At 41.1% G+C, this 22,141-nt stretch overlaps 1 protein-coding gene across 21 annotated transcripts in view; it reads right to left on the bottom strand.

Annotated features, from left to right (window-relative positions):
* Positions 1 to 22,141, bottom strand: part of macf1a (microtubule actin crosslinking factor 1a) — a 496,134-nt gene that overhangs the window by 193,392 nt on the left and 280,601 nt on the right. For 16 of the 21 annotated variants that reach the window (XM_078237840.1, XM_078237846.1, XM_078237833.1 and 13 more), the window contains 3 exons: positions 21,740 to 21,828; positions 20,136 to 20,271; positions 6,069 to 11,177 (listed from right to left, as the gene is read on the bottom strand). In XM_078237840.1, the coding sequence (XP_078093966.1) occupies positions 6,069 to 11,177; positions 20,136 to 20,271; positions 21,740 to 21,828 (5,334 nt within the window). The remainder of the gene's footprint in view (positions 1 to 6,068; positions 11,178 to 20,135; positions 20,272 to 21,739; positions 21,829 to 22,141) is intronic. The other 5 variants (XM_078237848.1, XM_078237854.1, XM_078237852.1 and 2 more) reach the window with 1 other exon arrangement.

The raw sequence follows: 22,141 nt of genomic DNA, 5'->3' as shown, positions 1-22,141 counted from the left end.
ATCACTATCCACCTTGACAAAGAATTCTATCATATTATGCTCACTCATCCCCAAATGTTCTCTCAGAACCAGATTGCCACAACTAGACTGAAGCCAGAAAAGCGAAAAGTCTCTGTTTTCATAAAGCAGTCTGTATCTGAACCTTTCTTGTGGATTTCCACATCAGAGTGGAAGTGTTTGAGTCGCTGTGTGGTATATCACACTGGACAACACGGTGGCACAGTGGTTAGCACTGCTGCCTCTCAGAGCCAGAGACCTGGGTTCAATTCCCAGTGTGGGTCACTGTCTGTGTAGGGTTTGCATGTTCTCCCCATATCTGCGTCGGTTTCCTTCGAGTGCTCCGGTTTCCCCTCTCAGTCCGATAGACGTGCTGGTTAGGTGCATTGGCCATGCTAAATTCTCCCTCGTGTACCTGAACAGGTGCTGGAGTGTGGCAACTAGGGGATTTTCACAGTAACTTCATTATTCTGTTAATGCGATTCAACTTGTGACAATAATAAACAAACTTTAAAAAACTTAATTAAAGTGACAGCAGTTCTTTGCCTTGGGTAGTAATATTACAGGATTTTTATAATTGAAAATCTAGAAGATTTTTCCCAAGGTGTTCAAACCAAGTTGGTGTTTTTGGAGGTTATTCTGAAAGACTGTTTTAAGTGTGTAACTTTAATCTTATGTGCATAAGTTTTTTTTTTGTAATATCCTAAAGGTGTTCCTGGAGTGCTATGCTTTTGGGATCAGCAACTTTTCCTCCTCATTTTCAAAATATAAAAGTAAAGGGTTATGATCAGGGAAACGGGTTCCTCTCTGGGATCTGGCTTGCTCAGCAAATAACATCTGTGCGGTTGTAACATGTAGGCAGCAGAGTTTTGGATGAACTAAAGTTATGGGGGGGAAGAATGTGGGAGACCAACCAAGAAGTATGTTAGAATAGAGAAGTCTAGAGTCCAGAGGTCTTCTCATCTTAGCTATTAGATGTAATCAATTTTTGATGAAAGATTGCTCAATGTTTCTATTCTACTGGGACAGTAAAGAATAACTCTTGATACATTGACCCAGGGTAATATATTCCAAGGCCGGTTATCACAAAATAACTCTACTTCACAAGATCAAAAGGAAGGTGTGCAGAAACTCCCCCTATCAAGAAAGTGAGACTGTCAAGGGGGAGACTCGATTTTCCTCACTATTGCCAATGAGTGCTGGTCATATCTTATTGTAAAAGCATGCCATTGAAGTGTAAAGTGGATGATCCATCTCAGTGCCCTCTGGAGGATGTCGAGATGGATGCCGTCGAGATGGATGCCAATCTTCAGCTAATTCCATTCACTCCATGTGATATCAAGAAAAGACTGAAGGTACTGCAAAGACTATGGACCCTGACAATATTCCAGCAATAGTATCAAGACTTATGCTTTAGAACTTGCCACATTCCTAGCCAAGCTGTTTCAGTGTAGCTACAATCTTGGCATTTACCTGGCAATGTGGAAAATCATACACAAAAAGCAAGACAACTGCAACCTAGCCAATTATCGCCCTACTCTTGATAATCAGTAAAGTGATGGATGGGGTCACCAACAGCGCTATCAAGCGACATTTGCTTAGCAATAACTCACTCACTGACAATCAGTTTGGGTTCCGCCAGTGTCACTCAGGTTCTGACTTCATTACAGCCTTTCAACATGAACTGAAGAGCTGTATTCCAGAGGTGAGGTGAGAGTGACTGCCCTTGACATCAAGGCAGCAAGGTACCCTAGCAAAACCAGAGTTAATGGGAAATGGGGAAAACTCTCCATTGGTTCAAGTCATACTTGGCACAAAGGAAGATGGTCATGGTTGTTCGAGGTCAATCACCTCAATTCCAGGACATCACTGCAAGAGTTCCACAGAGTAGCGTCATAGGGCCAATCATCTTCAGTTGCTTAATCAATACCCTTCCTGGCATAAGGTCAGAAGTGGGGATGTTCACTGATGACTGCCCAATATTCAGCATCATCTGTGACTCCTCAGATACTGATGCAGTCCATGTCTAAATGCAGTAAGACCTGGACAATGATCAGACTTGGATTTACAAATGGCAAATAACATTCGCGCCACACAAATGCAGCGAGAGAGGATCTAACTATCACCCCTTGATATTCAATGGTATTACCATTGCTGAATCCCCCACTATCAACATCCTGAGGGTTACCATTGACCGGAACCTGAACTGGACTAGCCATATAAATACTGTGGCTACAAGATCTGGTCAGAGGCTAGAAATCCTGAGGCAAGTATTTCAGCTCCTCAAAGCCCATTCCCCATCTATAAAACACAAGTTAGGATTATGATGGAATACTCTCCACTTGCCTGGATGAGTGCAGCTCCAACAACATTCAAGAAGCTTGACAACATCCAGAACCAGACAACCTGGTTGATTGGCACCCAACCACAAATATTTACTCTCTTCACCATCAACGAATAGTGACAGCAGTGTGCATCATCTACAAGATACACTGCAGGGACTCATCAAGGTTCCCTAGACAGCACCTTCCAAACCCACAATCGCTATCATCTCGAAGGACAAGGTCAGGTAATGGCAACATCATTATCTGAAAGTCCTCCTTCAAGTCACTCACAATTCTGACTTGGAAATATATTGCCATTCCTTCACTGACACTGGTCAAAGTCCTGGCACTCCCTCCCTAACAGCACTGTTAATGTACCCACACAACATGGACTGCAGCTATTCAAGAAGTCAGCTCACCACCACCTTCTCAAGGGCAATTAAGAATGAGCAATAAATGCTGGACTAGTCAGTGATGCCCACATCCCATGAAATGAATTAAAAAACTTAAGAGTCCTTCTCTCCAGTAGACTCCCTTTATATGGGTGGCAGGATATTCATCTGCGGGTGGATGTTGGATAAATGAAGCAGCAAAACAATTCCTGCGTGAAGCTGAAATTCTGATTTCACCCCTACTGCTGTTCCCTTCTTACTTGATTGCTATAACAACTATGGAAATGATTTATGTTGATGAATCAATTTTACCTTTACAGGGGAGGTGATGGCCTAGTGGTATTATTGCTAGATTATTAATCCAGAAACTCAGCTAATGTTCTAGGGACCGAGGTTTGAATCCCGCATGGCAGATGGTGGATTTTGAATTCAATTTTTAAAAATCTGGAATTAAGAATCTACTAATGACCATGAAACCATTGTCCATAGTCGGGAAAACCCATCTGGTTCACTAATGTCCTTTAAGGAAGGAAATCTGCCGTCCTTACCTGGTCTGGCCTTCATGTGACTCCAGAGCCACAGTAATATGGTTGACTCTCAACTGCCGTCCAAGGGCAACTTGGGATGGGCAATAAATGCTGTAAGAAGTCTCACAACACCAGGTTAAAGTCCAACAGGTTTATTTGGTAGCAAATACCATAAGCTTTCGGAGCACAGCTCCTTCGTCAGATGGAGTGGATATCTGTTCTCAAACAGTGCAAACAGACACAGAAATTAAATTACAGAATACTGATTAGAATGCAAATCTCTACAGCCAGCCAGGTCTTAAATGTACAGACAATGTGGGTGGAGGGAGCATTCAACACAGGTTAAAGAGATGTGTATGGTCTCCAGACAGAACAGCTAGTGAAATTCTGCAAGTCCAGGAGGCAAGCTGTGGGGGTTACTGATAATGTGACATAAATCCAACATCCCGGTTCAGGCCGTCCTCATGTGTGCGGAACTTGGCTATCAGTTTCTGCTCAGCGACTCTGCGCTGTCGTGTGTCGTGAAGGCAAGACTGTTCTCTTCCTGTGGGGGAGCACTTCACCAGTCACGGGCATTCAGCCTTGGATCTTCAGGTAAGCGTTCTCCAAGACGGCCTTCACGACACACGACAGCGCAGAGTCGCTGAGCAGAAACTGATAGCCAAGTTCCGCACACATGAGGACGGCCTAAACCGGGATGTTGGATTTATGTCACATTATCAGTAACCCCCACAGCTTGCCTCCTGGACTTGCAGAATTTCACTAGCTGTTCTGTCTGGAGACAATACACATCTCTTTAACCTGTGTTGAATGCTCCCTCCACCCACATTGTCTGTACATTTAAGACCTGGCTGGCTGTAGAGATTTGCATTCTAATCAGTATTCTGTAATTTGATTTCTGTGTCTGTTTGCACTGTTTGAGAACAGATATCCACTCCATCTGACGAAGGAGCTGTGCTCCGAAAGCTTATGGTATTTGCTACCAAATAAACCTGTTGGACTTTAACCTGGTGTTGTGAGACTTCTTACTGTGCTTACCCCAGTCCAACGCCGGCATCTCCACATCAATAAATGCTGGCCAGCCAGCGACGCCCATGTCCCACGAATGTATAAAGAAAAAAACCTTTCCATAAAAAGCCATGGGCAAGTAGATAACGGTAATAACATGCCAAAGAATTGTGGAGGAAAGCATGAATTCAGAATGATGGCTATATCAAATAGGAAGTAAAATGCAATTCCCAGCAACCATTTTAAATTCACAGTTTATACTTAGCCACAAGGGGATCAGCCCAGAAATAGATCTAGTTGATCACAGAATCTTACAGTACAAAAACAGTCTATTCAGCCCATCGCTGGCTCTTCAAAATTAAGTTAATTTGAGTTACAATTTGATGCTTGAACTATTTAAAATGAAAAGCAGAGGCTTTTGTAAAGGCTTCTCATGAATTGCATCTCTATGTATATTTACATATATTTTTCCTTCAATTTTCTCCCATGTCACAACAATTTTACTTTCTATTCAAGGTACTTTTCAATTATTTCCTAACTTTCGATGTAGAACATTAGCTACACTGACAAACTGTCCTGATACAGACTTTGTTAGGTGATGAGCATAACTTTTATATAGCACAATGTAACTAGGGTACATTATGTATTTTATTCACAAAATTTTACATAAATTTGAAATCTTACGTAACGCATGAAAACGATAGTTAGAACTTCAATACAAAAACATAAATTATTGCACTAAATGATTCTTTATGTGAATTCAAATGCAAGTACTAACACAGATGTCCAAAGATGTGTGGGTTAGGTGGATTGTCCATGCTAAATTGCCCCTTAGTGTCAAGGGGACCAGCGAGGGTAAATATGTGGGGTTATGAGGATAGGGCCTGGGTGGGATTGTGGTCGGTGCAGACTCAATGGGCCGAATGGCCTCCCTCTGCACTGGAGGAATTCTGAGAGATGAGGTTACATGTTTTGCTGTATTTGAATTTGTAAACAATCTAAATGGTGGTTCAGACAAACTGGTTTCTAGGGGTTACAATGAGCTAAGAGACATCCTCCAATAATCATTTTGATTAATTGTGCTGAATAGCAAAATACAAATGAGAAATTAAACATAGCTATTAGAAGTTCAGCTTTTTCATATCGCACAAGTGACTGAATTCTGATTATTTACTAGAAAAAAAGTAGTGTTTTCAAACACAGGTAATGCCAGTAACTGCCTTCAATTTCATCTAGCTGTTAGCACCTAAAGATTTTTGTTTTGTAAAGTTATAAAATTTAACCTATTGAGGCCAACAGAAAATAATATTTTGTAGTTATATTCACAGTGGATATAGATCTTGCCCATGTTTGTTCATTTTTATTTGAAATAACTTTAAATTGAAACATTAATGTTCTTAATTCATTAATACTGCAATCAGAGTTCCAAACTCATTTTGCACTTGGAATATCCGAGTTTGCTAATATTTACATTAAAAACAAAGATACATAGGCCAATGCAGCTCATCAGCAAGGTGGAAAACCAGCAAGTGAGAGCTGATGGGCTTAATTCTCCAATTGAGTTGGAGTTACCAATCTGACCATACTTCATTAGAATACTACTCAAAAGTTAGATGCTAGCTCTTCATTAAGTCAGAGAGAGGGAAAATCATTTGTGGAAACTACTCAAGGCCTTTACTCTGCTGGTAGAAAAAAATTTAGAGAAACCTCAAGGTTAGACAATGCTCTGAGATGGGATGAAAGAACCAAGAAGTGTGAAAAGACAGATAATACAAAAAATTGACTAATTGAAAAACTATCCTACAAGATGCTTTGATTACCTGCTTTTCTTTCACATTGGCTGGGCTGTCCTCAATGTCTCTCGTAGCTTTGTTGATAACTTCTCTTTGCTCATTCATAGATGTTGGTTCTTTAATTTGTTTCTGCAGGAAATCCTGGTTGATCAGCTGGGTACTTTCAATATTGTCCATTAATGGGGCACTCTTATTAGTTGCTTCAGAAATAGATGCAACTTCCAGTCCCAGAATGTTCAGTTTTTCTACAGGTTCAGTCTTTTCCCTTTCTTTTGCACCAGTTATTGACCCTTCCTCTTCACTTATCTTTGTAACGAGTATTTCTTTTGATTCTGGACTTTGCTGCTTATATTTGGAAAGCATTGCCAAGTTTTCACTGACACTGTCATCACTTGGAAATGCTTCTGAGGGTGCAACAGATACGTCAGCTTTTCTAACACTGGAACGCTCACCTTCATCAGATATTTTGCCAGCCAATGTTCCACTTTGCTCTATATTTTCCAGTTCCTCTACTTTTGCATTTGATTCTTCATTGCGCTCAACAAACAATTTCTTCACTTCAGTTAAACTTTCATGAACTTGCTCTTCTATGGTCTCCTTGGTTTTTCTTAAAAGTATTTCTCCATCTTTCAGATTTATAGACACTCTCCCTTTTGAAATTTCGTCTTCTGTTCGCTGTTTCACTGATTCCTCAATTTCCTTCTGCTCGTAATTAGAAAGATCATTTATACTTGCTAAAATAAGTTGCTCCCTTTCTTCCAATTTGGGTTCTTTCATTTCATGATGCAGTAAAGAGACTTCTTCATCACTCTTACCTTCTACATTCTTAGAAAACATTCTTTGCATTCCATTTCCAGAATTATAAGCATTTCCTTCCACAAATTTCTGATGATCATTCATTTCCAAACAAATAGTGCTCAATTCTCTCTCCATATTATTTGAGTACATCTCTGCACCATTTGAAATCTCCTTTTCTTTCTCAATCTTTTTCTCGGCATCTCTAAAGTTTGTTTGTTTGTCCATATGCACAAATGCTTGAGAAGGGGCTGACTGATTAAGGGAATTTGTATTATGAACAAGAGTCAGAGGTAATGAATCTTTTATAACTGCCATTTTATTCGACAGTAATTCAGGTGACATAGGCACTTGGGCATCAGGGAATAAAAATCCTTCATTTTTATAGCTGACTATTCCAATTTCAGCACTCAACTGGACTTCATTATCTGTTCTTGGAGATAACATCTGGGTCACATCATTTGGAGAGAGTTTTTGGAAAGACGTTTTCTCCATAATGGGCTCAATTATTTCTACTACATCCACAGCACTACTCTGGTCAGGATCAGTATATTCATCAATAAAACCTAAATTGGTTTGGATTTCTTCAGCCACCTTTTGACTTATCAAACCACGTTTAACTGCTTCTGCAAGTGGAACTCTCTCTCCAGTTAGTGTGTCAAGTATTCCTCCACTCAAAAGCTGATTGGTAACAATAATCTTAAGCATGGTGTCATCTAGTAGCTCACAATTTGAAGCTTTTGCGAGAGTCAATCTGTTACCAGTGGTGCTATCCACAATCCCACCACTATCAGCTTGGGCTTGAAGCAATCGCAAAGCTGGCACTGGATCCACTTTCATTGTTTTTACTGCTTCAGCAACAGACAAGGTCTTGCCAGTCAGTTCATCTACAAGTCCTGTAAAATACCTGACCTCCATATATCTCTGGCCAGATTCCATGTCTATTTTTCCTTTCTTGATTAACTCTGAGTAAGGTATTACCATACACTGTTCAGGATTCACAATTCCTTCATTCAACTCAGGGGAAACCATAGCCTTTTCCATTATAGATTTTTCCAACCTTCCTTGTTTTGCAGCTCGAGTTAATGCCAGATTTTTAAAAGTTCCTGGTTCTTTGATCCTTCCACTCAAAGCCTGGAGTTCTTCCACTTCTAAAGCAAAGTCTGAGTTCACAAGGCCTAATGATGTTGCTTCAGATAAAGTGATTGGCTGCATTGTTTTTGGATGGCGATATGCATGCTGGCAAGCTCTCTCCATTTCAATCAATTCATTAGCTATATCTTGGTCAACAAGACCGCATTTAATAGCATCTGTTACAGAAAGTCTCATTCCTGATGCATGATGATTAATTCCCCCCAAAACCACCTGCTTTTTCAAAATGTTAAGACTGGTTTCTTTTTCAACGATTCCCCGCTTTCTTGCTTCAACAATAGTCATGTGTTCTTTTGTTTGTGGATCCACTATGCCATTCATTTCCATCTGTAAAGCCATCTTTTTCAGCTTTGTCTTTTCATCAGATTCCTTTCCTTTGGTAGCCTTCTCTAGCTTGGTCAAATTATCCAAATGTGCATTATCCACTAAGCCCATTTTTGATGCTAAAGTCACTGATAATTGTTTGCCTCGCTTCAAGTCAATGATTCCCCCAGAAACCACCTGTCCCTCTAAGATTCTTGCTGCAGTTTCTTGATCCAGCAGACCAACTTCAGCTGCATCTTTAACTGAGTGCACAGTAGAGCTATCTGGATCAATTACACCACAAATAACTTTCTCAGATTTGAAGATTTTCTGAATCAGTTGTTCATCCACAAGTCCTTCATCTACTGCCTGAGCTACTGTTAGTGTCTCACAAGTCTGTGGATCAAAGAAACCACTGAAGATGCACAGTTTTTCCATTAGTTTGAGAGCAGTGTGGCTTTGCAGCACTCCTTTGGCCACTGCTTCATTCAGTGTTAGTTTTTGCCCAGTCTGATCATCAATGATGCCACCACTTTGAAGCTGGCCAATTAACAAATTTAAAGCAGATTCCTCATCCAAATATTCATTGGTTGGACCCGAAGTTAATGCAGGTTCTGAGTATTGGGCAGCATATACTGGATACATTTGCTCAGGATTTTGCCTTCCATTAGACAGCTCTTCAATCCGACCTTTTATTGTCCCGTTCAGGTTGTCTTGTTCAATTTCATCTATGCATAATATTGGTTCCACCCTGCTCATCATAGGAGCATCTCCATCACCTGTTTCAGTTTTATATTTTAGTACTAAATCATCGTGAGGTTCTTGGGGAGACTCCTGAGCTGCTGATGTTGTAACATCTATTACTGAACTGGTTAACGACCCAACTGTTTGCGAGTCTACGGCTTCTTTGTCAATATCAACCTGATTCCAAGAATGTGATTTTATGTCTGTCACTGCCGAGGTTTCAGTATCTTTGTTAGATGTAGTTACTTTATTCTGTAGTTCGGTAGATTTGTCAGCAACAGTTGTTTCATCACTGATTTCACTGATGGCAGGCTTAGATTTATCCAGTGATTGTTTCAGTTTTTCTTTTTCACCAGAGTTACATCTTACAGTTTTCTTTCTTTTAGATGTCGGTTGCGTTTTAGTCGGGAGAATATTCTTGCTACAAGTTTCTGTTTTATTATCTACTTTTTGAGAGACTGGGGGTTTCATTTTCTTCTTGACTGTAACTTTCTTGCTGATTACAGTTTCCTTAATCTGTGTATCTGATTTTGTCTCATGCTTTCCATGAACAGCTTCAACTTTCTTCTCATCACTTGCTTTTAATCTGTGCTCTAACTTTGCCTTATTTGGATCATATTTTTCAACAGACCCAGTAGCAACTGATTCATTAATTTCTGCTGCAATATCATATTCTTCTCCATTGCATTCATCTAACAGATTTTTACCTTCCATGACTGCAGCGGCATTTATGAATTCTTTCATGATGTCATTCAACTTTGCATCAACCAAAAGTAACCTGTTGCCATTGTGCACATTCATGTAACTTTGTGCCATTAAATATGACAACAGCCTTTCCTTGACCATTTGACTATCAGAGGCTTCAGTACCACTGTCTGATTCCAGGGATTTCAGATTGGAATTTGTGAAGCTTTCACAAGCTGATCTCCAATTCAATCTGTTCATGCTTGGAGTACTTGGTTCTTTCATATTCGGTATTGCATCAGGTATATGAATAGACTTTAACATCTCAGCAGCTTTAGAATCTAAAATTCCATGTCCAATTGATTTTTCCCAGGAGAGCACCTCAGTCATTTCTGGGACATAAAGTTCTGATATTGTGGTTCTCTTCTTCAGGATATTGTGTGCAAGTTCTGTGGAGACAAGCCCTTGCTGCAATGCATTGGCAACAGGAAGGACTTCACCAGATTCTGGCCACAGTAGTCCCTTAAAGGACAATTGGGATTGTAGTACAACCAGTGCACTTCTTGAAGTCATCAAATCCCATTGCACTGCTTCATCCAGAGTTAGTCGCTGACCTGAGATGGGGTCAATAACACCACCCATCTGGATCTGACGAATTAATATGGAACAGGCTATGTCATGATCAATTAAATTATGTCTCACTGCTTCATCCACTGTCAATCGGTGCCCTGTTCTGGGATCTACAATGCCTCCTGCAAAGAGTTGAGCCTCCAAAAGTCTGACCATCACCTGTTGGTCTATCAGGCCTTCCTGGATAGCACGGAATATGCTAACTTTCCTACCTGATTTCAGGCACACCATTCCACCAGCAAGCTGCTTTATTGGAAATAATGTCAATCCAGTTTCTTTATCGACAATGCACCGTTGCATCAGTTCTGAAAGATTGAGCTTTTCTCCTGTGTTTGGATCAATCAGACCTTTCTGCATTCTTTGTCTAGTCTTCAGCTTAGAGTGAAGGGTAGCGCTAATCAGGCCCTCTTGGAAAATCTTCTCCAAATTCATAGCTTCATCTGTTGATGGATCACGAAAACAACCATTGCTAAGCTGTATCTCTAAAATCTTCATCCCCACATTCTCTTCGATTTTCTTCTCTTCAACAGCAGCAGCAACAGGCAGAAGCTTCTTATTTTCAAAACTTGTGCTTTTTATCAGCTGTATGGCAGTCTCCAGTTCTTTCAAAGATTTAGCTGTTCGGTCATCTATTGCACCCTTTTCCAAAGCTTCGTCCAGTGTCAAACTTTCACATGTTTCAGGGGTTTGGAGGCCAGAATTAATTACTTGGATTTGCAGCAGAGCGAGCCCTGTGTCCTGGTCTATAAGGCCCTTCTGCATGGCACGGAAAATTGAAAACATTTCTACTGTTCCCAGGTCAATCACACCTGCAATTGTTTCATTCTCCTGGAAAATGTAAAGCACATGTTAGATCACTGAACATCTAGCAACTAATTCATAAACAAATATACTTGTAATTATGAATGTAGTTTTGTGTTTAGAAGTCATTAATTTACGTTCATATTGACTAAACTAAACATCTAAAGAAAACACAGAAGGTGAAAAGCAAAATATATTGGCTGTGTGTGTGTAGCTACATAATCTGAAAGAAACTATGCTCATTGTTCCACAGGAGCAGGCTGAGGGTAAGGGAGCTTGTTTGTGCACTAATTTATTTAATTATTTTTCAGTTAAATTTGTGAAAAAAATCGGAGGTTTATTTTCTAAACAGGAAATAGGCCCAGCAGCAGCCTGGGAAGGTTTTGGAGGGTTTAAAAGTAGGCCGCACCTTTGAGTGGGCAGCATCGTTAGCGGGCAGCGGAGTGAGCATGGGACAGAGTGAGAGCTATAAGGGCTTTGGCTCACAGGGCTTCGGGGAAGGCGAGGAAGGTTGTTTGTTTTTCTTCTGTTACACCCCCTTTTTGTTTTATCTCCCAAAAATTAAAAAGGACATGGCTGGTATGAGTGGGAGGCCAGTATACTGCATTCGGTGTGGGATGTGGGAGTTCCTGGAGACAACTTGCCTCCCGGAAGTCCATATCTGTGCCAGATGTGTGGAACTGCAACTCCTGAAGGGTCGTGTAAGGGAGCTGGAGCTGAGGCTCGATGAACTCAGTTTAGTTAGGGAAAATGAGAGATTAATAGATAAAAGTTATAGTCAGGTAGTGACACCAGGGTCTCGGAAGGAAGACACGTGGGTCACAGTTAGGAGGGGTAATAGTCAGAAGGGTGATGTGCCAGAAAGTACCCCAGTGGCAGTCTCCCATAAAAGAAAGGGATGGGCAACAGATGGGAGAAGGGAAGGGAGTGAGCAGTCTGTGGAGGGATCCCCTGTGGTTGTCCTCCTCCAAAATAGGTATATTGTTTTGGATTCTGTGGAGGGGGATGACCCTCCAGGGGTAAGCCACGAGGACCAGATCGCCTCCACGGAGACAGACTCAGGGGTCCGGAAGGGAAAGAAGGGGTTTAGGAGAGCGATAGTTGTGGGGGACGCAATGGTTAGAGGCACGGACAGGCACTTCTGTGGGACTGAACGAGAATCCAGGATGGTAGTCTGCCTCCCTGGTACCGGGGTACTGGATGTCTCCGAGAGGGTAGGAAGCATATTTAAAAAGGAAGGTAGTCAAACTGATGTGATTGTACACATTGGTGAAAATGATGTAGGTAGGAAGAGCAGGGGGGTCATACGAGAGAAATTCAGGGAGTTGGGTGCTAGGCTAAAAAGTAAGACCTCCAGGGTGGCAATCTCTGGACTGCTCCCGGTGTCTAGTGCAAGTGAGGCTCGGAACAGGGAGATTCTACAGTTGAACGCGTGGCTAAAGGACTGGTGCAAGAGGGAGAGTTTTAAATACATAGATAACTGGGAAATCTTCAAGTCAGGATGGCAACTGTACAGAAAGGATGGGTTACACCTTAACTGGAAGGGAGCAAATATCCTGGCTGGGAGTTTTGCTAGAGTGTTTCGGCAGGATTTAAACTAGTGTGGCAGGGGGGTGTTTCGGCAGGATTTAAACTAGTGTGGCAGGGAGGTGGGGAACAAAACAGGAGGTCAGTAAATACTGAGGCTGGGGTTGAGCTGGGGGCCAGGGCAAGGCTAGCTAAGAAGAGGAGCACTCTGGAGGAGGAGGAACCGACTGGGCCTGGAGGTCTGGAGTGCATCTGCTTCAATGCGAGGAGTGTAACGGGTAAAACAGACGAACTTAGGGCCTTAATGCTTATGCGGAATTTGGATGTGGTTGCGGTGACGGAAACTTGGTTAAAAGGAGGACAGGACTGGCAGCTGAATATTCCGGGGTATAAGTGTTTTAGGCGAGACAGAGGAGGGGCTGAAAAAGGTGGGGGAGTAGCGATATTAGTTAAGGAGCATATTACCGCGGTGCAGAAGGTAGACAACTTAGAGGGGTCATGTACTGAGTCGCTGTGGGTGGAACTCAGAAACAGGAAGGGTGCAGTCACTATGCTGGGGGTGTACTACAGACCACCCAACAGCCCACGGGAAGTGGAGGAAAGGATATGTCAGGAGATTCTGGATAGGTGCAGAAAACATAGGGTTGTTGTAGTGGGGGACTTTAATTTCCCTGGCACAGACTGGAAAGTGCTTAGAGCTGGGGGTCCGGACGGGGAGGAATTTGTAAAATGCGTACTGGAAGGTTCTTTGGAACAGTATGTAGATAGCCCGACTAGAGAGGGGGCTATACTGGACCTAGTTCTGGGAAATGAGCCCGGTCAGGTCGTCAAAGTTTCGGTAGGGGAACATGTGGCAAATAGTGACCACAACTCTGTTAACTTTAGGATAGTAATGGACAAGGATGAGTGCTGTCCTACGGGCAGGGTGCTAAATTGGGGGAAGGCTGACTATAGCCGGATTAGGCAGGAATTGGTGGATGTTGATTGGGAGAGGATGTTCGAGGGTAAGTCCGCGTCTGGCATGTGGGAGTCTTTTAAGGAACTATTGATAAGGCTGCAGGATAGGCATGTGCCTGTAAAAAGGAAAGATAGGAAAGGTAGGATTCGAGAGCCGTGGATAACCAGGGGGAAATTGAGGATCTGATTAAAATGAAAAGGGAGGCGTACGTTAAGTCCAGGCAACTGAAAACAGATGGAGCTCTGGAGGAATACAGAGAGAGTAGGAAAGAACTCAAACGGGGAGTTAGAAGGGCAAAAAGAGGTCACGAGATGTTCTTGGCAGGCAGGATTAAGGAGAATCCTAAGGCATTCTATTCATACGTTAGGAACAAAAGAGTTGTCAGGGAGAAAATCGGACCTCTCAGGGACAAAGGAGGGGAATTATGCTTAGAACCCAAGGGAATAGGGGAGATCCTAAATGAATACTTCGCATCGGTATTCACGAAGGAGAGGGGCGTGTTAACCGGGAGTGTCTCGGAGGGAGGTGTTGACCAGTTAGAGAAAATCTCCATTACAAGAGAGGAAGTGTTAGGTTTTTTAGGGAACATTAAAACTGACAAAGCCCCAGGGCCTGATGGCATCTATCCTCGACTGCTCAGGGAGACAAGAGATGAAATTGCTGGGCCTCTGACGGAAATCTTTGTCGCTTCTTTGGACACGGGTGAGGTCCCTGAGGATTGGAGGATAGCGAATGTGGTCCCGTTGTTTAAGAAGGGTAGCAGGGATAACCCAGGAAATTATAGGCCGGTGAGCTTGACGTCCGTGGTAGGGAAGTTGTTGGAGAGGATTCTTAGAGACAGGATGTATGTGCATTTAGAACGGAACAATCTCATTAGTGACAGACAGCATGGTTTTGTAAGAGGGAGGTCGTGCCTTACAAATTTGGTGGAGTTTTTTGAGGAAGTGACAAAAACGGTTGATGAAGGAAGGGCCGTGGATGTCGTCTATATGGATTTCAGTAAGGCATTTGACAAAGTCCCACATGGCAGGTTGGTTAAGAAGGTTAAGGCTCATGGGATACAAGGGGAAGTGGCTAGATGGGTGGAGAACTGGCTTGGCCATAGGAGACAGAGGGAAGTGGTCGAAGGGTCTTTTTCCGGCTGGAGGTCTGTGACCAGTGGTGTTCCGCAGGGCTCTGTACTGGGACCTCTGCTATTTGTGATATATATACATAAATGATTTGGAAGAAGGTGTAACTGGTGTACTCAGCAAGTTTGCGGATGACACGAAGATGGCTGGACTTGCGGATAGCGAAGAGCATTGTCGGGCAATACAGCAGGATATAGATAGGCTGGAAAATTGGGCGGAGAGGTGGCAGATGGAGTTTAATCCGGATAAATGCGAAGTGATGCATTTTGGAAGAAATAATGTCGGGAGGAGTTATACAATAAATGGCAGAGTCATCAGGAGTATAGAAACACAGAGGGACCTAGGTGTGCAAGTCCATAAATCCTTGAAGGTGGCAACACAGGTGGAGAAGGTGGTGAAGAAGGCATATGGTATGCTTGCCTTTATAGGATGGGGTATAGAGTATAAAAGCTGGAGTCTGATGATGCAGCTGTATAGAACGCTGGTTAGGCCACATTTGGAGTACTGCGTCCAGATCTGGTCGCCGCACTACCAGAAGGACGTGGAGGCATTGGAGAGAGTGCAGAGGTTTACCAGGATGTTGCCTGGTATGGAGGGTCTTAGCAATGAGGAGAGATTGGGTAGACTGGGGTTGTTCTCCTTGGAAAGACGGAGAATGAGGGGAGATCTAATAGAGGTATACAAGATTATGAAGGGTATAGATAGGGTGAACAGTGGGAAGCTTTTTCCCAGGTCGGAGGTGACGATCACGAGGGGTCACGGGCTCAAGCTGAGAGGTGCGAAGTATAACTCAGACATCAGAGGGACGTTTTTTACACAGAGGGTGGTGGGGGCCTGGAATGCGCTGCCAAGTAGGGTGGTGGAGGCAGGCACGCTGACATCGTTTAAGACTTACCTGGATAGTCACATGAGCAGCCTGGGAATGGAGGGATACAAACGATTGGTCTAGTTGGACCAAGGAGCGGCACAGGCTTGGAGGGCCGAAGGGCCTGTTTTCTGTGCTGTACTGTTCTTTGTTCTTTTGGAGATGTTCTTTAGCTGGTTTATGACTGATCACCTCCAGTGGGATGAGTATGATCAGTTTTCAGTGTTGTCATATTCCCATTTTTATCCAAATATTAATTTTACACTGAAGTGTGAATCTGGCATGAAGTCCCCTCCAGAAAGTAATAAATCACATCATCCATCACACTTCCAGTCAGACTACTGATACAGAGGAGTTCTTTGTTAGTCTTATTATAGTATTTCAAGTTGGTTCATGTCAGAATCTGTCTTGTGCAGATGACACAAAACTGATTGGGAGCGTGAGCTGTGAGGAGGATATAGAGATGTTTCAGTGCAATTTTGACAAGTGGAGTGAGTGGGCAAATGCATGGCAGATGCAGTATAACATAGATAAATGTGAGGTTGTCCACCTTAGTAGCAAAAACAGGGAGGCAGATTATCTGAATGGCTATAGATTGAGGGAGGGGCATGTGCAATGAGACCTGGGTGCCTTGTACACCAGTTGCTGAAAGTAAACATGCAGGTGCAGCAGGCGGTGAAGAAAATAAATGGTATGCTGGCCTTCATGGTGAGAAGATTCAAGTGCAGGAGCAGGGGTGTCTTGTTACAGTTATACAGGGCCTTGGCGAGACTACACCAGGAATATTGCATGCTGTTTTGGTCTCCTTATCTGTGGAAGGATGTTCTTGCTATGGAGGGAGTGCAGTGAAGGGTTACCAAACTGATTCCTGGGATGACGGGACTGACAAATGAGGAGAGGTCCAGTTGGTTAGGAATACATTCGCTGGAGTTAAGAATAATGAGGGGTGGGGATCACAAAGAAACCTATAAAATTCCAACAGGACTAGTCAGGGTAGATGCAGGAAGGATGTTTCGAATGACGGGGAGTTCTGAAACCAGGGGTACCGGTCTGAGGTTACGGGTAAACTATTTAGGCCTGAAATCTCTTCACCCAGAGAGAGGTGAGCCTGTGGAATTCTCTACCACAGAAAACAGTTGAGACCAAAACATTGTTTTCAAGAAGGAGTTAGATATAGCTCTTGGGGCTAAAGGGATCAAAGGATATGGGGGAAAAGTGAGAGCAGGTTACTGAGCTAGATGATCAGCCATGTTCATAATGAACGGCGGAAGAGCCAAATGGCCTACTCCTGCTCCTATTTTCTAAACTGATGCAGCTCTAAGTCCTGGTGCTGGTATGTATTATACATGAAACTGGGAGCACAATTGTGTACAAACAGGTACATAACTGGAAAGAAAGGCCTAAAATACTACTTACAGGAAAATAGATCCCTCGTTAGGAAAATTGCAAGGGAATGGTTTGGAAAGAAAATGTAGGACAAATGTACAAGTTCTTGATAATGTACGGCATGATCATATTGAGAACAATAGCTCAATCGTAATAGGAGCTATGGTTTACAATGTAAACAAGTTATGAGAATTACATTAATGAACCATCATTCTGTATAAACTGCAAAATTATGATTTTCCATTCGTGATTGATGCTCGAGACTTCTGAACTATGGAATAGCACTTAATGCAGTTGTAAATGTTGGCATACATATCTTTTCAAAACCATAAAGGAATCTAATAATCAGACTTTACAAATGGATATTAGAAAGTAGTTAAGTAAATAACTTATCCATATTGTCTTTGAACTTATTATGTCGTGGGATGGAAATACAGTGAGCTTGAAGCATCGCACAAAAAGCAAACAACACAGCAAACATAACAAATGATTGAACCCAAGATACTTAACAGAACTTCAGCATTCTTGGAATGTGTCAACTTTTGACTGCATCAGTCAAAAGGACTTTACTCATTAGGATTTTTGGACCTGCAAGCCAGAAACTAGTTACATAAAATTTACTAATCCTTACAGAACTGTTTATGTAATGTAGTGTAACCCTTTTAGAATGAAATCCAGATCAGAACATTAAAATATAATAGTATCTAGAATTTTACAACATATTTCAGAACATCTGCTGCTCCAGGCAGCTGAAAGCTGCAATTTTAAGCAATGTTTATATTGAACTCTTACATTCAGGTCACTGCATGGATAAAAAGCAAGTTCTTTAAGACCTCAGGCACTGTTTATCACTAATATGTGAAATGGGCTTTCTTTCTGCAGATTAACTATTGGATTTATACATATTTTAATTTTGATGTTCATCAGTTCAGATATAAAAGTGAATGGAATACAAGTCCTTTTAAACACGTACCTGAATTCAGTACAATTGATTTCTTAAATTAAAGTTGATGGCAAATCAATCGAGTCAGTTCTTCACTCTCTCCCACCCCCCCCCCTTTATTTTATATTTCTCATATCATATATCAATTCCTGACCAAGAGGATATTTAGTTAGCCTGCTCCTTGACTGAGGATATGCTGATTTCCCTTTATTCCTTGTGAAGAAGCATAGGAACTTCTTTCTTGAATTCGAGACACAAAACTACATCCCTGTTGTCTGCAATAGTGGAAAGGAAGTGGTCATTTGATGACCTCAGTTGATCATTGACTTGTCTGAAATTGCATTTCATTGCGCAGGGAGGAATTTTTAAAAATGCATTATAAAATATTTGTGTTCAGTTTAAGACAATATATACAGAAATAGCCAGATTTGACAGTGCAATACCTGCACAATTTAAGTAAATTGTTTTGGAGATTTATTTGGAATATTTCTTCTTAATTATTTGCTGTTATCCAATATATCAATCAGAAATACATAAACACATTGAACAAATACAGAAATACATGACAAAATACAATATTACAAATTTAGAAAAGGAAAAGACAAAAGCATTTACTTACCAGAAGGCTTGTCAGCGGCAAAACAGAGCTAATGCGAGAATTTCAGCAGTGTCACACACAGTGTAAGCTTGTTGTTAGGTCCAGCATGCGGCTTTTATGGGTTTTTTTGTATCAAATTTTAATCCATCTTCTATTTCAGAAGGGTTAGTTTTGAGTTGTAAGCAAGGATGCTGGTTAATTTAACATAATTATTCACAGGAAATTCATAGTGACACATCATGCTCAACTTGTCATGGAAATTCAGACTTGACAATGATCGCACTATGCTGCTTACAGCAAGCAAAGATTATACCATACTTCAAACATGGTTCCTTTCTACAGTGAAGCAAGAAAGATGTTATATACCCAACCTCCTTCTTTGCTGAATGATGTCGAGAAGGTAGGTTCTAGGATTGGCTGTACATCACAGGAAAGCTTTACAAATGCTGAAATATTGATAGATTTGTGCCATATGTGGAATTCACACAATGACAATTTATAGCATCAGGTTCTATTTCACAGTGCATCACTGTATGCAAGGCAACATATGGATATATATATCCTAGAAATAGATAATGGAGAGAAACTTTGGAGAGGTGGTAGTGAATGAGCAAAATTCATGATTACACCATTTCCATTTATATACACACACACACACACACACACACACACACACACAATCATGCACTGATGAAGCGGTAAACAATGAACATGGTGTCTGAATAAGTTCAGTTTTTGTTTCTCAGACAATGCATAGATTGGTTAGAAGTGGTCTTTATACCAGGTTTCATCAAATATGCTCAACATTCCATCAATACTTTGAAATTAAGGCACTAAATCAAGGCTCCATCTGCCATTGTAAAAGATTCCATATCAGAATTCAAAGAGCAGAGAAAACTCTGTCTGGTATCTTGGCCAATATTTATTCCTTAACTAACTCACTATTTTTTCATTGCTGTTGTGGGACCTTGCTGTGTACAAATTGGCTGCCAAATTTACCTATAATAGTGACTACACTTCAAATGTAATTCACTGGCCACAAAGTTTGGGATATCTTGAGGTTGTGAAAGGCATTAGGTAAATGTAAGTTCTTTTTTCTTTTTAATTTAAACCATACAACATTATTTATTTGCTGAATTACAAATGCATCAAATTGTAAAATGGGAATTGTTTAAATACTTAATAGGGTTAGTCTGACAGATTATGAGCACTGATACTACAAATTAAGCACCTAGAGGGTACATACTTTGGAAAGAAACACAATTGAAGCAAAGCTTACTCAAATTACTGCAAAGAGTAGCACACTGAAAGCTCGCATTATTGAGTTGTAGATAATTGGCTGAGAAACGCAAAATTGTCTTTATGAGATGAGTAGTCTGATGTACATGTGAGTAATGAAGTTCACTCCGTGCTATTACGGGTAAAACATACCATGCAGTGTCAATTTTTTGTTCATTTATACATTCACAAATACATTCATACACTGATCCACGAGGTCACATTATCTGATGGTGGAGGCAGTAAAAAGATACCTGAAATATTAATTCAAAAACAATATTTTGATGCCCCAAAGTGTACCTTGCGTTGTACTTCCTGAGTGAGTTTATTCTGTAGTTGTTGGAGCTGTTCTGCACTCTGCTGACACAGTTGACCGTATGTTTCCTTTAGTGTGTTCAATTGCGATGTCACCTGTTGCTGTTCATCCGGAGACATCCTGTAAAGATGATTTAGTATTTAACAATTAAGATTGGCTTTTTGGAGGGAGGGAGGCAAGAGAAATGGGGAAGGAAATTAGACTCCTAACTCATTACACAAGAATTGTCCAAAATCTGTATTTAGGTCAGACTCCATTTGGTCAGATAGCTTATTAGCATTTTCAGTGATCCAGTTTACAGACTTCCCAGGGATATTATGGTCAGTGCTTTCCACTTGTGCATTCATGTGTTTGCAATTTTCCTCCATTCATTTTATTAGATAGGAAATTTATGGTCTGCCAAGTGATTAGATGGAAAACACTGTCCACATACAGCTGGCCTTGTAAAACACAAGTTCCAGTTTAGTTGAATGTTTGACTATAAGCTGCACTGAGAGGTAATAGATGTTAAATGATCAGTTTGTAGGTTATACCATTCAAATAGGTGTATAAATAAAACTCAATTTCCTTTCAACAGCTGCTGGTTTTTGGGTTTTTTTGGAGCTTACTTTTGTGAAGCATTTCAGCCTATAAAAAGACCTTTGTGCACAATAGGAACCAGGCGAATGGGGTGACTTGCCAGATAAATTAGATGTTTCAATACAATGCAGGGGAACAATCTTATATGCTGTAGAAATACATTTAATTTTCTGTAGACATGATTCAAGTTCTCTTAATGGCACAAAGGATCTTTTAATTCAGCAGCATTGCAGCCTAAATGGAGGACTATTTTACTTTGCACAATAGACTTGGCAGCTTGGAAGTCTTCCAAACTAACTGAATTAGATAGTGAACACAAGTACATTATTTAAATAAATAACCCTATAATTCACAAATGCTTATACGCATTAGAACCACTGGAAATAATATCCAATGGAAAGCAGGCTGAACTAAACAGTAACGGGAAGCTGGTGGTGGGCAGTATGCAGCAGATGGCCCCACAGATGCTCTGCTGTACATAACATACAACTTTTCAGCATGTTGGAATCTGGCAATTATGCATGTGTATACACATACATAAAAGTGTGTTTTACATACATATATCACTATTTAGATCAAATTCTGCTAATTCCAAAAAGCTAATTTTAAAGGTCAAATCATAATCATGATCAAAATTTGTCTATATTTTTTCCCTGGAGATCAAAGCCTAGATTGCCAATTCTAGTATCCACAGTGTTACTTAGCTGATTATGTAAAGTGGTAAGTGAGGGTTACTTTGTTTATCTGTTGATGTGAAAAACACATGCTTTCTTGTGTTCAAACTGATCAAGGAATACAATAGAACTTCCTTCACAAAAAATCATTTGGCACATTTGCACAAACCATGATCTCAGCAGGAATTCAACTTGTGCAATCTAATTTTCCACACCCATACATAACTAAATGGGAAAGCAGGCCTTTTCCTTTCCCAGCTATTCAATTTTAGTGATTTGTTGCCATGGTAGCAACAGAAGTTCCACCATAAATAGGAAGTACTACACCAACTAACCTGTTCCCATGTTTTGCAAGAAAAATCTGTGCTGTTTTGATCGCATCCGCTATTTGATCTTTCTTGGCATTGAGCTCTTCAGTAATTACCTGTGTCAAGAATAAATAGTTAGAGACTTTGTTTTTGTGCTTTAAGAACTCAATCCACATGGTACAGTATTGCCCAATAGAAAGTGGTGACAAGGCACAGGTGTGGCTTCGGCAATGTTCACTAATTTCACATGCAGAATTAGTTTAGAAATAGGGTATATTAAATCCTGGGAGTAAAAACGAGTAGTTGTATACATGAACAGAATAAGACAGAAATATTGCAAATATTCAGGCTTCACAGCATCTGTGGAGAGAGAAAACAAAGCTAGGATTTCAGGTCTATATTCTGATGAAAGGTCACAGGTCTGAAATG

This window comes from Mustelus asterias, chromosome 21, assembly GCF_964213995.1.
Source record: "Mustelus asterias chromosome 21, sMusAst1.hap1.1, whole genome shotgun sequence".
Classification (NCBI taxonomy): Eukaryota; Metazoa; Chordata; class Chondrichthyes; order Carcharhiniformes; family Triakidae; genus Mustelus; species Mustelus asterias.
The sequence above is the reverse complement of the archived record's forward strand: the minus strand, read 5'-3'. Positions and strand labels throughout refer to the sequence as shown.